The following is a 16,020-nucleotide window of genomic DNA, read 5'->3' as shown; positions in this document are numbered from 1 at the left end:
CCATCTCAGTCATTTCTTATATAATCATTAGAAATGATGTTTCATAAGCTGGTGGTGACTTCCATTCAACTTCCTAGTGATGTTTTTAGTCTGTGCTTGTAGGGTATCTTTTGACCCATTGCCTGGGTAAATCTGATTCCTCCCTCAGCAGTAATCCTGTATCACAGGATCCCAGGGGATTTGGGGCTGGGAGGGATGTCTGGAGATGATCTGGTCCATCCCCCAGGAAGGTGCAGCTGGGGCTGGGATGTCTCCAGCCAGGGACACTCCAGGCCCTCCCTGGGCAGCTGTTCCAGGGCTCTGCTGTCCCTCCATGGACACAAGTTCTCCCTCCTGCTGCCCTGCACCTCGCTGCCCTTTATTTGATGGCCACTGCTGCTCATCCTGGCACTGGCAGCACCGAGCAGAGCCCGGCCCGTGCTCTGGCAGCCCCTGGAGATGTTGGGATGCATTGATGGCATCCCTGGCAGCGTTCCCTTCTGCAGCCTGCCCAGCCCAGAGATGCTGCACAGCCCAGGTCCTCCCTGTGCCTGCCCTGGAGCCTCTGCACCAGCTCCTGGTGTCTTTCTAACCATTGTGGATTTTCTGTGGCTGACACATCCTGCAGCTTTCAGCTTTGTTTTGAGATTCTCTTCAATCCTTATTGGAAAAGTAATTAACTTGAATTTAAGATTCTTTCCAGAAGTTTGTTGTGTTGTAGCTGTTTCTAATTTTTAATTGAACAGCCTCACCTAGGAAACGCTTTTGTTTTTTGGACAAAGCACTGTGTGTTTTGCATATGTATGTGTATGACCCACGTAACTTCCACTGTTTTGAGGGCCAGTGCAGTTTCAAATATGTTGAAATTAAAATGCCTTGGAGATTTTTGTGCTCACTCACAGCATGAGGGAAGGGGGGGATAATTAAAATAGTTGGGAGATATCATTAAGCATTGAGCTTGGCTTTGTTCAGGCTGAATTTAGACTGTTGCTTCTGCTGCTGGAGAAGATGGGTCTTTGAATAAGATGTTTTCTCCTGACTGTTTCCTCCATCAGCTTGATGCTAGAGAGGGGTTGTGATGGAGAGTGCTGATGGCAGTAGGCAGAGATTTGACAGAAGCACAATGGGTACGTCTTCACTGAGAGATCTGGTAGGTGGGGAGCCTTTGCAAAAGTACTACAGGAGAGACAGAGGAAAGTGCTTTGTGCTCAGAAGCTTCTGCTGCTGCAAATGAGAGCGTTTGGTGTTCCTGTCAGTCGGGACAAGTATGATCAGACAGCACGTGTCCTTGCGGAACAGAGAGCTGTGCAGTCACCTGGGGAGGCTGTGTGCCTCACTCGGGGTGCTGGGGGTTCTCAAGAGACAGGGGAAATGCTGCTCTTTAGAGCAAGAGGTGATAGTCCACACTTTTGTGTTAGAGTCTCAAAACCAATTCTTTCAAGGCTATTCTGTCGTCTTTTCCTTTGCTTTGCCTGTCCAAAACTTCTTGGTTGCTTTTAGTCATGCTCTTCTTATTATTTAATTTATTGGTAATATTTTTTAAGCACTTCAAAGTCTTTTTTTTTCCTAAGTGATGAAAAGTAAAGTGGTAATAATCTTGAGTTATATAATGTAATAGAGAACTCAACTTTTCTGTCTCCCAGCCTATTGTCTGGTGTTGTAGACTTGCTTTTACTCCCTTTTGCTAAAAAAGCCTTCTAAAATGCTTGGTAACTCAAAAAGAAACTGAAATAGTGTTAAGTGGTGTCCCGAACGAGTCTGCTTGAGCTTGCTCAAAAAATCACCAGCAAGGATGTGAGCAAAAGTCAGATTTAGTATTAAATCAGAAAGCACAGCAGCAGTGGTAATGTGAAGAATGGAGAATCAGAGAGGGGTGCTGTGGCAGTCAGGAGGTGCAGTGATGAAAACACACAGAGCTGCAGCTGCACAGCAGTTGAGACCAGACACAATAGTAAGAGACAGTGTGGAATTAAATGAGTAGTTATTCCCTTTTTATTGTTTGCTTGTCCAGCTGTACGTTGTTCTATGAAGTTTAAGGCCCACACTGAAAGAAAGTACAGAAAATGACCCCACCTGATGGGAAAGAACACAGATAATTAACATTTTATTTACGACTTGGCACAAACTTGGGCGACACAGGGATATGAAATGCTCCATCCTTGGGGACATAAAGGGGGGTTTGGGGTTTGGAAATGATCCCAAAAGCACAATGAAGGGCTCACGTTTCATGGCCTGTCAGTCAAGTACAAGAAAGAGAGATGGGGAGAACCTTCCACACCTGATTTTAGGATATACAGCAGAAATGTGCAGTTTCATTCCTGTGCATTTTTCATCTTTGCTGTATAGATCCAGACATGTAGAAATACTTGTGTTTATCCTTAGGCATAATCCCAAGGTGTCGTGAGAAGATGATTGGCTGTGTCCTCTCTCCTTCCTCACTCCCACTTTGATTCAGAAGCAGCTGTTTGTCCATGATGGGAAGTAATAGAAAGAGCATTATGCATTATTTCATCAGTGTGCATGTAGCATGGCAGATCCTGGGCAGGGTTTTCCTGTGCTTTGCTTTGTGGTGGTGTTCTTGTTGCCTTGGTTTGTTTGTTGGTGGTTGGTTTTTGTTGTTGTTTGGTTTTTTCGTTGTTGTTGGTTTGTTTTTGATTTGGTTTGGTATGGTTTTTTTCTTTGTTTTGTTTAATTTGTTTGAAGCCCTGCAAGTAGAGGGACTTCTTCTGGTTGGCAGAATCCTGACTGGAGGAACTGCTGATTTTGGGGACACACTTGTGCAGCTGGCTTGCCAGCTGATTTACCTGGAAAGAGGAAAATTATATTCTACAAATGTAAATTTAAAGCTACTATTACATTCAGGTTAGTTTTTGAGTGCCGAAAGCTGCCTTATTGCTGGAAGTGCACCATTCATTGTTTCTGGAATGCCCTGTCCAAAGCAGGCAGATTGATAGAGCAGAGACTTTAAGATCTCATTCTAGCTCTCTGGGAGCTGCCTTTTAAAGAAGAAAAGGAGGACCTGCCTAGGCCTCTGAATTTTGTTTTCCCCTTTTGTCAGTTCTACTGTGATGAAGCTCAATAAAATGTAAGAAAATGGATCAATGCCTGATTCATTTCCTAGCATAGGGCAGATCTCTGTCAGGGTGCAGGGGGAAGGAGCAGTGGGACAAACACAGGGCAGATTAGCCCAGGCTTCTGATGAGACCAGACCAGTGTGAGCTGCATCCTCCCAGCATCAGGTTCTTCTGTACAGCTTCTGCAAAACACTTTTTAACTGCAGACACAAGTTCAGCTTGCCTCCCAAAATGTCCTTTCAGTGGCAGCCTCCCCACGTCTTGGATAAAAGCAATCTGAGCTAAGAACAAAGAGCCACCAGTATCATATCAGGTAGATCATAATGAACACAGCTGGGCATAGCAGAAAATAAACAATGACCTTAGTCGAGTATTCCTGTCTATATTTGAAATATACAAATACATATCTGTATATATAAAGGAAAGTAAATATTGCTGGAGGTGAGGGCTGTGCTGGCTCTGAAGAACTGTGTGATCTGATAGCTGCACAAGATAGTTCCTGTAAGCAGGGCTGGTCACTGGCTAGGAGCTGCCCTGTGCTGGCACTGTGATGGGACATGGTTTGGTGATCTTGATAAATTGAGCCTTGCACTGTGGTAGAAAGAGATTTTAAAGATAGAGGTGTTATTGTCATCAATCATGTTAAAGCGAGTGTGTCACTATAGGACAGGAAGTAACACAACGTGGACACGCAGCTCTCCCAAGGTAAAAAAGAGGGAAGTTTAATTCTGACTCCAACATTTATAGATTTCCAAAAGTGACAGTGGATTGGAGGGTGAAAGTGCCACCTCTCCAATGACACTGGACAAACCAACAGTCCATCAAATTTCTCCTCCTCCATAAAAGAATGCAAAACAATAACTTACTTACATAGCGTGAGAAAGTTCATTACAAGAATGTCAACACCAGAAGATTTAGAAAAACTTTAAAAAACAGGGTGACACTAGTAAACTCTACAAGCTTGGGGTATTGAATGGAAAGAACTTCTACATCAGAGGTTAGGGTTTCATTTGTCCCTCCGTGTGTTTGTCCACAGCCATACATGATGGAGAAAATGGGTGCATTTCAGGGCTTTCTCTGCCACATTGTGAGTTGGTTTTTCTGACGCTGTTTGTGGCCGCCTCAGGCTCACAGCACGTTTGGGTGGGCTGGAGTTGTCCTCTCTGGGCCTGCCTTTGTGAGTGCTGCTGGAGCAGAGAGCGCTCCCAGGGCAGTGCTGAGCTCAGAACACTCCCCTCATCTCACAGGGAGCCCTGCTCAGCCCGAGTGCTGCTCTCCAGCCTGCTTGGCACCGCTCTGTAAGAGCACTTGCCTGTGAATCATGCTTGCACATCAGCTCTGAGGACATGTGGAGCTGGGAAATAGCCTCCCTGAGATCAAGCAGGTACAGCATCTGCGTTTTCCCTATCCACAGAGCCGGCTCCTCTGCAATTGAGGGAAATTAAATTGACGTGCTGGGATTGTCTGGGTTCAGTGTTGACTATTGCTCATCCTGGCTGTTCCTAGGCGCTAATAATAAATAGTTTCCTAGCAGTTCTTGATCCTTTCTACTTTCCAAGACATGAGTGCAATGTGTCTCATCCCATTATTGAGACAGGCAGATGGAAGAAGCCTGAAGAAGATTTCTGTGTGTGGGTGCAGAAGCTGCTGGAACTACAGCTGTGCTTGTGTTTTGTCCTGTGCTACCTAGTTCTGCCCTGACAGAAGGGATGCAGAGCCTGCACAGCCCTTTGCTTTTCTCCATCCTCCTTACTCCATGTCTTTGGCAGCTCCTGCCTCTGAGTTCCTAAAGCTAAAATAATGTTTTCTTAGAATTCCTTGCTTCCAGGCTCCAGGCTTGTCAGTGTGGTTGGAGTTCTTTTCAGATGTAGTTCTTCCTGAGAAAATCAGAAAATGTGTTGAGAAACGTTGGTAGTTCAGATGGAAAAAGGCAAGCAAGGAGTTTTCCTCAAGTTTTTCTATGTGTGTGTTTATGTATTTGTATGTGTACATGCATGTGAGTAAGCAGATACACATATATGTGTGTATGTATATTGAAGTGCGTCAGAGTTGCTTCTGGGCTTTTCAGCAGCCTCTGGCATTCAGGAGGGGTCTGGGATGGGGCACTTTGGAAGCTGGAGGTGCTGTGGGGTGCTGTGTTGTGTGTAACATACTGATAACACCATGTGGTGATTCCTGCTCGGTTTTCATGGACAGCAGCCATTTGTGTCAGATACTCAGCAAAGGTGACTGTGCTGCTGTTTTTCTGCAACAGCAGTCTCCATCTCTGCCATCTGAAAGCTGCTCAGAGCAAACGTGGGGAAACACTTGACTCTGCCTGCAGAAAAAGCTGTGCTTCTAAAAATGTGTGTGCTCGGTGCCAAAAGAACAACTGCTTGGAAATGTCCCCGAGGCTTTGCCAGAGAAGCTGCTGCAGCTCCGTGCCAAGGCTCACCCAAAAAGGGAGGATGGTTGTTCTCCATTTCCACAGACACACTCAGAACTGAGCCCCCTTGATGCCTCAGGTTATAGCTTTCGTATTTCTCAGATTCTGTGCTGCTTTAGTGTGTGGGTCTGGGCTTCACATCAGGGGATGGTGAGCTCTGTGCACAGAGCAGGGAGACAAAACAATTCCTGCTCCAGCTGGGCACCAAGGACAAATGATCCAAATCTCAGCCCCAGAGCACAAACCCCGTGGGCTGGAGAGAGAAAAACAAGGATGGGACTGCAGGGGCTGAAGCTGGAATGGGACAATGAACTGCAAGATGCAAATGGAGCAGAACTGATCCCAGGGACAGAGCCCGTGCCCGGCCGTGCATTTTGGGGCCATTTTGGTCCACCTTGGGTGCAGCCCTGGATGGGTTCTGGTGCTGCCCAAGGTGGATCCATGGAGGAGATGCTTTGAATAAATCCCTGCTTTATTCTGTGACTCTGTCCAGCATCACCCTGATAAAGCATCACCCTGAGCTAGGAGAGGCTGGATAACAAAGGTATCCCAGTGGTGACAAGTGAAGGAAATGCAGTTTCTGCCTCTTGGAATCTCTGCTGCTCACAGTGGCCCCAAGATGTGTTAGAGAGTCTCTGTTCCCAGCCCAGCAGTTGAAGAAGCAGTCAGGGCTCTGCATTTCTCGGTCTCAAGGTTGTTTATTGTTCCTTATCTATAAAATCCTTTCTCCTGTCCTGCCCAGGTCCGCTCAGCAGGACACTCAGAGGCACTCTGCCTGCCCCAGGGCAGGGTTATCTTTTTATACTAAAAACTACCTGTACAATATTTACAGTTACTTTCCAATACCTGTCACCTGTGTTAGACAGTGAGCTTCTACTCTAAACCAACCCAAAAGTGCCAACATCACCCAGAAGATGAGGCCAAGAAGAAGGAGAAAGGCTGGACATGCCCAGATCCCTCCATCTTGCCCCCTGAACCCCCATTCTAAAATCCCAAAAAATCTACTTTTCACCCCATGATAAATTCACTATTATTCTACTTAAACTTTCGTGGCTTGGAATCCTTCATATAAAGGTTGGTAATTGTTTGTTCCAAGGGCTAAATCAAAGGCACCGGGGTCTGGGGCTCTGTGCCAAGGTCTCTGAGCCCCCGGGGCAGGGTCTCACGTCCTGCAGGGCAGCCAGAGGAATTCCCTGGGTTCCCACATCTGCCAAGCATAGTGATAAGGGAAGGTGACGCAGTGTGCTTGGATATCTGAAAGGACTAATGCATTCAGGTTGCCTTGCCCTGCTGGGCAGTGCTGGCACTTTTTCCCTGCAGTGGCACACTGGTCATCCCAGCAGAGTAAGCCATGAGGAATGCAGAGAAAAGAGCAGTTTGAATAAATTGTACAGGAAAAACTAAATAAATCTTTTGTGCTTTACAGATCTGTGCTTAGCATCAGAAGTAAAAATTTCATACTACATTTTAGGAGCAGACACCTTCCCAAATTCTGCATCATTGGTGTCCCTGTGTTGTGATACAGGGATGTGCAGGGAAATTTTGGTCTGTGCACCCCTGCATTTGAATGTACTAAATCAGAATGGGCATGGCAGAATAAAGGTAAAATTCTGCAGTTACTTGCTTCCCTTAGGAGGACTTACTGAGCTCTAAGGAAACAGTTTGGAGGTGGCTGTTTTGCAGTAGGTCTTTATTCACTTTATGCCTGTTTAATTGTGAATTGAACAGAGCAACGCTGAAGTGATTCCTGCTTTATGCAGCAAACTGCAGCTAGCTCTTGTGCTTAAAGCAAGCTCATTCCTAATAAAAGATTTTATTATTTTTTAGATACCTTGAGTCAGTTTCTGTAAATTAGTTTTATTTATGTTGTTTCCTTTTAGCTTCTAGCATTTTCATAAATGTTTTCCTTAAGAGACCTTTCTGTCAAAGTGAGAGCACTCTTTTAAATATTTTTCCGACAGCACTTGTTAAGCAACGAATTTTAGGGTGATGCATTGAATTGTCAGATAAATAGAGGAATTAAACCCGGCAGTTGTTGATCCTTTTTCACTTTGCCAGCAGGGTGACAGATAAATCAGCCCCTCCAGTAACAGGAGCAGGTTAGGATGCACATGCCACGTTATACATTATTGCATTACTTATTACAATACTGCATTGCTCCATTATTTATTGCATTGTTGCAGTGCGGTGTGCCTGTGTGTGTTGTAGGATTCATTCAGCTGTCTGTGGACTCACTGGTTTCAGAGCCTTGGCTGTGGGTGGTGGTGGTGTCCTTGGGCAGATTTTGTGGTTTATCTGGAGAGCAGAGGCAGGAGCAGGGTGCTCTGGCGGGGGCACGGGGGGTTCATCCCTCCCTGGTCACTCAGTGTCCACTCCAGGGATGCAGAAGGGCTGGGCAGGGGGGCTCAGGGAGCTCTGAGGGGTTGGGTTGATCTCTGATGAGCATGGCTTGTTTTCAGGGAGCTGGAAAGAGCTGAACTGCAGCTCCTTTGGACAGGAGTGATGTTTACAGAGGCTGATGGTGAATTGACTTCTGATTTAAACAGGCATTGGTGGCTGGAGAGATAAAATAAGCATCGACATGTCATCCTGCCTATAATCAGGAAAATGGCCTTTGGTGATCATCTTGCTGCACAAAGGACACACATGAAAACCTTCTGCAGTAAACTTGGTTTTCATGCATCTTGTTAAAAATTTAGGTTTTTTCATGCATTGAATATGTAACTTTCCATTTTTTTTAATGTTATCTAAAATATCAAGTGCATACTCTTCAGCCAGAATGTCATATATATATTTGATATTGCTCTATCTACAATACAAATATTAAAATATTTGAAGATCTTTGCAGATCACTGAGTTAATAATTTTAAATTAGTGAATAATTTTCATTGTTTCCCATTCATTGAGCTGACAAACAAAAATACTGTCAGAAGTCACTGAACATATATTGATTGTAACTATCATATTCCAGAGTTTAAGCTGAGGAGTTGGATGCATTTAGTTATAAAAGGGAAGAAAATCAGAAATGAATTCAAATTATAGCAATGAATGTTTAAACACTAGAAAGCAAATCGGTGTGGCATGAACCATCCAGTGAAATACACCCCAAAGCCTTCCTTTTTGACTTTCTTTCTACAAATCAGCTCTGCAGACCTTGTTAAGCCTTGCTTTTCTGTAGTCATTGCTGTGAAAACAAAAAGAGGCAGAAATTAAAAATTCAAACACACAATGGATCATGGTTAGATGATTTGTTTGAAGGATGGAGTTTTGTACCTTGGCTAAAGGTTTATATTTATATTGATAGTTATCAATAGTTATATTTATATTGATAGTTATCATGGCATTGTTACTGATAGTGCCTTGTGTACTTCACTGTGCCCAGCAAGGGATGAATAAGGCCATCAAAGAAGTTTTTTCTGTCCAAGAGAGAGGGGAAAATGTAGGAAATGGATTTATAGAGAGTTCTCAAAGCCTGACAGAAGGCTCACACAGTGTGCACGTATATGCAAACTTTGAGACTAGAAATGCTGGCTTAGAAATGCCATGGAATGAATGGACAGACATTGCTGAGAGAGAACTGGAGCTAGAAACAAGCTACAAAGGGCGGCCTTGCAAATAAGGCTGGATACTGTGGAGAAACAGAACTGTGAAAGATGCACTGTAGTGACACCCACGAGGGGTAGTTTTAGATAATTGGCTTTAAGGCATCTACAGCATGGTGTGGCCAAAGCTGACAGGCCAAGAAACTCTTATAATGTATTGTAATTAGGAAATAGTTGGCTTCTGGTTGTGATGGAGTGAATTATAACATCTGTATTGTCTCACCCTTCAAATGAGACTGAAAATGGAATAAGAGTTTTGAAAACACCTCTCAGCTGCCCCATCTCTGGGTCAGAAAAAAGTATTGTCCAACTCAAGGGGGAAAAGGCAAGGAAGAAAACAGCTGACTGGGGTTGGTGTTTTCCTTTGCTTGAAGGATGTTTGCTCTTCCTGAGAAGGGTTGGGAAGAGGGGACTCCAGGGAGTGTAAAGACTGAAAACTTAACTAGATCAGTCAGCTGAAGGCAGTGCAGGATCACTGAGCATGTGCTGGGACAAGTCTTGTTAGCTGGACATGTGTTTTGGAAATGAACTCTCCTTTCTGAGAGCTGGGCCTCAGAAATTTATTGATCCTTTCAGGTGGGGATATGTGGAATGTAAAGCAGAAAATCTGTCTGGTTTTCCCTGTGGAGCTGGAGAGCCCTGCTGAAAGGGTATTGATTATGTATGTATGTATTACTGATCCACGCTGTAATACCTGCACAGTCCCTCTCATTGGCACAGTCCCAGTCTTCTCAAAGCACTTGGCTGATTCACATCCCATGGGGGTGTGAGAGTGACTGGAAACCCTGAGGCCGAGTAGGTTCTGTGTGTGTCTTTTCACTGGAGCTTTCTCCTGGCCCGTGGCTCAGTGCTCACTGTGTAGCTGTGTAATTCTGCTCAAGGCTGGCAGGGCCACCCTGAGTTCTTCTTTGTGGGTTTTTAACCAGCATTATCTGTTCAGTGCTTACCAACAACTGTGCAAATTGCAATGATAAGGCAGCATCCAGTCTTAATTCCAGCCGCCAGTTAGGGAAAACAGGCAGTGTGGAAATGCTGCATCTTGTAAAGTTTGGTGTGTTTGGTGGTGCTGTTAAACTGGGAGGAGCTGCTGATACAACTGATATAAGTGATATAACTGCTGGCAGGAGAGGGTTATCAGTAATAACCCATCCTTGGCTGCCTAGACTGCAGTAAGGCTGAAAGATATCCAGCCTTTTTATAGCTGGCCAGGGTCTGTGCACCAACCACAGACAGGACAGGGACTGTGCACAAACCACAGACAGGACAGGGCTGCTGGGAACGTGCCTGGAGCTGTTTGATTTCCCAGCATCACTCCCATTCCATGGCTGTGGCAATGGGAAGATGCCACCAGCTCACATCCCAGGCAGCAGACACACAACTCAATGTCACAACTCACTCCAGGAGTTTTTTGCCCAATCCCACAAAGCAAAAGCACATTGACAGTGTTTATATCTGTACAGTAACTATTCTATATTGACAGTAGTTCTGTCCAATCACTATAAGCACAGGTACCTGTGGTTAAACAGTGCTTGCTTATTTCAAATACAATACCTGCTTGTGAGCCTTCAAACACAATGCACAGAGCTCCATTATTAAGCTTTAACTTCCCAATATCTTGCTAGATAAACTTTCTGTAGCTTAGGGAGTTATTCTAGACAAGCATTAATACACAGACCATTGCTCTATTTGTCCTTGCTTTTCTACTTTTTACATAATTTTTCTGCTGACCAATCTCATGGCTGCTGCTCAGCTCCAATCCCAGTTCTGCTGTCTCTGGGGCCTGCCTTTTGCAGCTTTCCCAAAACCCTCTGATTTTGTGGAGTCCCACACCTTTAGTTCTACGGCATGGAAAAAAATCTTCCAAAGGATAATTAAATATGGAATGGGACAGGATAATAGCTTAAGTTTGATCATCAGTCTTTAAGAAAAGATAAAGCAAGTAGTTGCTATGATTGGTGAAGACGTGTTAGTATCTACCTTGCAGGTATGCTACGCCACCTCTTGCAGTCTCTCTTTTGGCTGTGCTTGCTGCTGTTTGGGTTTGCTTTATTTGCAGTTTCACAAGGGTTAGAAGAAACATTAAAAAAAATACAGCATGCTTGGAAATGTTTTCAACCTACTTTAATAGCTCATCTCTTAATTCCTTACCCATTCAACTCCTAACAAAGCAAAGACAAAAGAAAGTGCACCTTTGTAACCTCCTTCATGAAGGGAGTCCAAAAACCTGAAAGTAATTTTTTTTTTTCTTTGCAGGTTACAGGATGACAGAATTAGGTTAGAAAGGATGGAAAACCTCAATTTTGAGTACAGCCATGCTTTCCAGAGGGTTACTGACTTCTATGCAAAAGAGGTGCCTGGTACTGCAGGTATGTTCATTCAGATTTTTATGCAAAAGAAGTGCCTGACATTACAGGTCTTTCATTCCAAATATCTTTGAAGCGTGCATCCTATTAGCCTTTACAGTCACACAGGCTTTTGGCCACCTGTGCTTCATTCTCTGCACAGTGGGATCTCATGTTGAGCTTGGAGGCAAAGGAACATTATTTAGATAGAAATGAAACAGGGCTACCATTACTTTTTTTCATAGCTTGAAGGTGTGTGTTTAGACGGATTTAAATTTAAACGTACATAACAGCTGAGGAGGATTACTCAGCGTGTGAAATGTTCCTGAAGTTCACAGAACCCTGGGATATTTGGGGCTGGCGGGTTCCTCTGGAGCAGGCAGGATGCCCTGGGCAGGGGCACAGGAAGGTGCAGCTGGGGCTGGGATGTCTCCAGCCAGGGACACTCCAGGCCCTCCCTGGGCAGCTGTTCCAGGGCTCTGCTGTCCCTCCATGGACACAAGTTCTCCCTCCTGCTGCCCTGCACCTCGCTGCCCTTTATTTGATGGCCACTGCTGCTCAGCCTGGCACTGGCAGCACCATTGAAAAGAGTCTGGCACCATCCTTTGACACTGCCTTGAGGTATTTATATGGATTGATGGGATCCCCTCTCAGCCTTCTCTTCTTCAGACTAATCAGGCTCAGCTCCCAGTCTCTCCTCATAAGAGATGCTCCAGCCTCTTAATCATCTTTATGGTCCCCACTGGACCCTCTACAGCAGCTCCTTGTCTTTCTGGAATCTGGAGCCCAGAACTGAGCACAGCATTCCAGATATGGCCTCACCTGGGCAGGGCAGAGGGGCAGGATCCCCTCCCTGACCCCTTGGCCATGCTCATCCCGATGCATTCCCGCATCCCACTGTCCCTCCTGGTCCCCAGGACACTGTCAGCTAATGGTCAATTTGCCACCCACCAGCAAGCCTAGGCCTTTCTCCACAGAGCTGGTCCTTGTGGATCACTCCCAGTCTGCTCTGGCACTTGGGTTATTCCTCCCAAGGACCTGTAGTTGCCCTTGTTGAACCTCCTTGGGTTTCTCTCTGCCCAGCTCTCTCAAGCACAATGTGCCCTTGGTGAGCACAGTGTCCCCAAGCCCTGCTGGCCACTCCTGGTGACCTTTCTTTGTGCATGCTTGGTGGTGACCTGCAGAGCCACCTGGTCCATCGCCTTCCCAGGGATGGCTCCTGGGAGTGTCCTGGGCCCTCCCTCTTGCCCTTTTTGAAGACAGGAGCAACATTCTTGTTAACTAAGTTCTGAAGTTCTTGCAGGTGTTACCTGAGAACAGCTTTAGAAACATCCCCGAAAAAGCTGAACTGTGTGGGTTTTTAAAAATACCAGTTTGTGGTATCGTGGAGTGAGTTTTCCTGTTGCTGCAGCTGGAACAGGCACTGTAGAAGAGCGCTGTGCACAAAAATGAAGATGTCAGAATTCCATTCTTAGTTTATGTATTTAGAAGTTTGTTATGCCAACAGTTAGTAATTTTTTTATGAAGAAAAACTCATGAGTCAAATGTTTTCTTTCATCGTGTGTTTACACTGTTGCAATGTGTCTGCATTATTTGGAATTAGAAGTGTTATTTTGGAGCCTTGCTTTATGTTGATTTATAGATGTCGTAATACACTGTATATACATGACAGATTTCTATTAGAATAAATTGAAAAGCAGATCATCCTTTTTCTACACATTCTGGATTAACCAGAAAATAAACGTTTAACAAGAAAAATTTTTTTTCAGGTCCTCAAAACCTATCTGTAATACTAAGCTTGGATAAGCCTGTTATTTGCTCTCTGGCAGCAGTAATTACATATCTCAAAGAATTTAATTTGGAAAAGATGCTTTACAATCCAGGGTAAGTTTCCTTATATAAATTTCCAATTCAAAGCACCACTTGCAAGTTTTAGCAGACAGTGTCCCTGATTGTAATGAAAAACTTGCTAGTGATAAACATAGTCTTTGTAAAAATTACACCTTCCATTTGATTTCCTAATCAGAACTCAAAGAATCGAGTGGTTCCTTTGAGTGGTGTTTGAGGAGAACCTTTATGAAGTTTGTGTAGACATTACTGTCAGTGATGTGAATGAGCCTGTACTGCTGCCAGGTGATACTGAAAACAAACAAGGTGCAAAAACTGGTAGATACTAGGGAAAAAATTTTAAAGTTTGCTGGTATCAGCTGTTGCATCTCAACCTCAGTTTTATTGTGTAACCAAAATGTGGGGCTTTTCTGGGCAGCTTTAAAAAAAATAAATTGCTGTTGCAATGTAGCTTTGCAGATGTCATTGCAGTTTGCCAGCAGTGTGTAAATGATGTTTTCTTTCCGTAGCTCTGGAGGCAGGTATAAACTCTGTGTTGTAATGATCAGGCAGTCTGTTTCAGTTGCTGAATGTAGTTACCAGTTTTAGGGGAAACTGTTTAACACATCCTGGCTTTCTGAAAAGTCCCTTGGCTGGACTCAGGGGTAAGCAGGAGTGGGGAGGAGGGTCATGGCAAAAGCTGCTGCTAGAGCACCACCATTTGTGCAAAGTTTCTGCAAAGCCACACTGACATGGATGTAACCTTGTCACCTCTTAAGCAGTCCCAACACTTCAGTTTATTAGATATGCTGAGATGAGTATTCAAGATTTGTGACAGGCTTATGCAGGTGGAATCAAATGAAAAAGGAAAGATGTCACTGTTAAAGCTTCTCTTATCCTGTCTTGCGTGAGTATAAATCATTGCTGTCCTACCTGGCTTAGCTTTGGAAATATTGTTGAGGCTTATTAAATAAAACAGCTTTATCTGTCTTGGATCTTGTACAAAATATTCCCCCAGTTGTCTCAGTATTCCTCTGCCCCATAAGTATGCAGGATTTTATAAAGTCAGTCTGGCTGCAGAGTGGAAACTTAGAAATATGTCGTGTCATTTGTAGATCATTCACATGTTGTGTGGGATTCTGAGAGTTTGAAGCCCAGTTTTGAAGGGCTCCCTGCATGACCAGTTTAGGTTACCAGCTGCATTTAACACATCAACTGCAGGTGCCAGCTTTACACACTGCTTAAACACTCTCCCAGGTGTCCACCACGATATTTGGAAACGATACATGTGTTCTGAATTTTGGGATGGATTTCTTTCCCCAAGTTACCCTTCCCTCCAGGTTGTACGTGAATGTTATCAACAGGTTTGATGTGCGTATAGAGCTGATGGGGAAAGAGTTCCTGTGGCATCTTCCCTGCTGATCCATCAAGGGGTGTGCTGATCTGGGGTGCCCCTGCACTGTGCTGTGCCTGCTTTTCTTCTTTGGCTGCCTTTAAAAAAAAAAAATGTTTTTTTAATATGCTGGCTTAGGTGGAGAAATCTTGTAGAACTTTTGAGGAAGAAAATGAATTTCAAGGAAATGCCATTTCATGGTCAGCTCGTGGGTCACAGTGCCCTGTGTGCAATCACACAGGAGGTGAATGTTCTTTCAGCTGGAGAAAATGTGAAATCCATCTTTTATGTAGAAGTAATTCTCTAGCAGAGGACAAATATAATTACGTGGAGGCTTATGTAGCAGCAGTCAGTCACATATCAAGTACATTATAGACTGGGAAGGAAAAGCACAAAATCTTAGCATTGGCATTTGCCTGCTGAAGGTTGCTCTAATGGATTTCTGGGGACTGTATGAGTATCTGAGGGAAAAGGCAAAGAAATACTTAATACTTTGGTGAAGTCCTGTGAAGAAATAAAATAACATTTCTTGAGATAACTTTTGGTCAGGAGCTTGGATTCTGCTATGTTTGTTTCTAAAGCCTTTGTGCTCCAACTACCCAAGTTCCGCTTGCTGCTTGTAGTGTGTCATGGGGATCAACAAACTGAGCCAAATATTCAGAAAAACTCAACTTCAATATTTTTTCCTAATCCCAGTGAAATACTGTCTAAATACTGAACAGTGAGAGACTTCTAAGCAAATAATGTCAGGCTCATTAATGTCCTGAATTAGGAAATAGAGGAGAATTAACTTCCATTGCACTGTCAAGGAACCTGAAATTCCTAGAAGAATTCAGGTCAGTGAGCATATAGAGGTGAGTCAGAGAGCACGAAGTGGGAATTGTGAGGTGGTTTTCAGTTTGTTAATGTGTCACAGGTCTGGATGAAGAACACCCATTTGATAGGAAGAATGACACAAAAATCCATTTCACCTCTGTACCTTCTTTGGACAAACACTCTTCTCCCAGCTGAAAAAAAAAGTTTCCATTTCAGTTTAGTAGGAAGAGTCCTAAGTTACCATGTGAGTCAAGGAATTGGTGGGGTGAAGCAGGTTTTGCTCTCATATTTCGATGAAGCTTTTAAATCTACTTTTAAGATCCTAAAACAAGCAAAACATGTCAAAGAAATAACGATTTCTGCCACAGCAGGACCCCAAGCTTGGCTTGGTTGCTTTAGACTTCCAGCAGCAAGTAAAAATACATTTAATAATAAATGGTAAAAGTTTCTGTTAATCATTGTGTTCTAATACATTTACATACGGAGAGACCTTTATTAAAGGCTTTTGTCAAGCCCAAGTTAGTACACATGTAGGAGGGATTTTCAAGCACATTTGAGTACC

The 16,020-nt window shown here is 44.0% G+C and overlaps 1 protein-coding gene across 1 annotated transcript in view; it reads left to right on the top strand.

Moving 5' to 3' along the window:
* The window catches only part of MSH3 (mutS homolog 3), a 96,951-nt gene that overhangs the window by 24,492 nt on the left and 56,439 nt on the right, over positions 1 to 16,020 (top strand). The window contains exons 9-10 of the mRNA XM_036403646.1: positions 11,334 to 11,446; positions 13,192 to 13,306. Of these exons, the coding sequence (XP_036259539.1) occupies positions 11,334 to 11,446; positions 13,192 to 13,306 (228 nt within the window). The remainder of the gene's footprint in view (positions 1 to 11,333; positions 11,447 to 13,191; positions 13,307 to 16,020) is intronic.

Source organism: Molothrus ater, chromosome Z (genome assembly GCF_012460135.2).
Source record: "Molothrus ater isolate BHLD 08-10-18 breed brown headed cowbird chromosome Z, BPBGC_Mater_1.1, whole genome shotgun sequence".
NCBI classification, from domain to species: Eukaryota; Metazoa; Chordata; class Aves; order Passeriformes; family Icteridae; genus Molothrus; species Molothrus ater.
The sequence above is the reverse complement of the archived record's forward strand: the minus strand, read 5'-3'. Positions and strand labels throughout refer to the sequence as shown.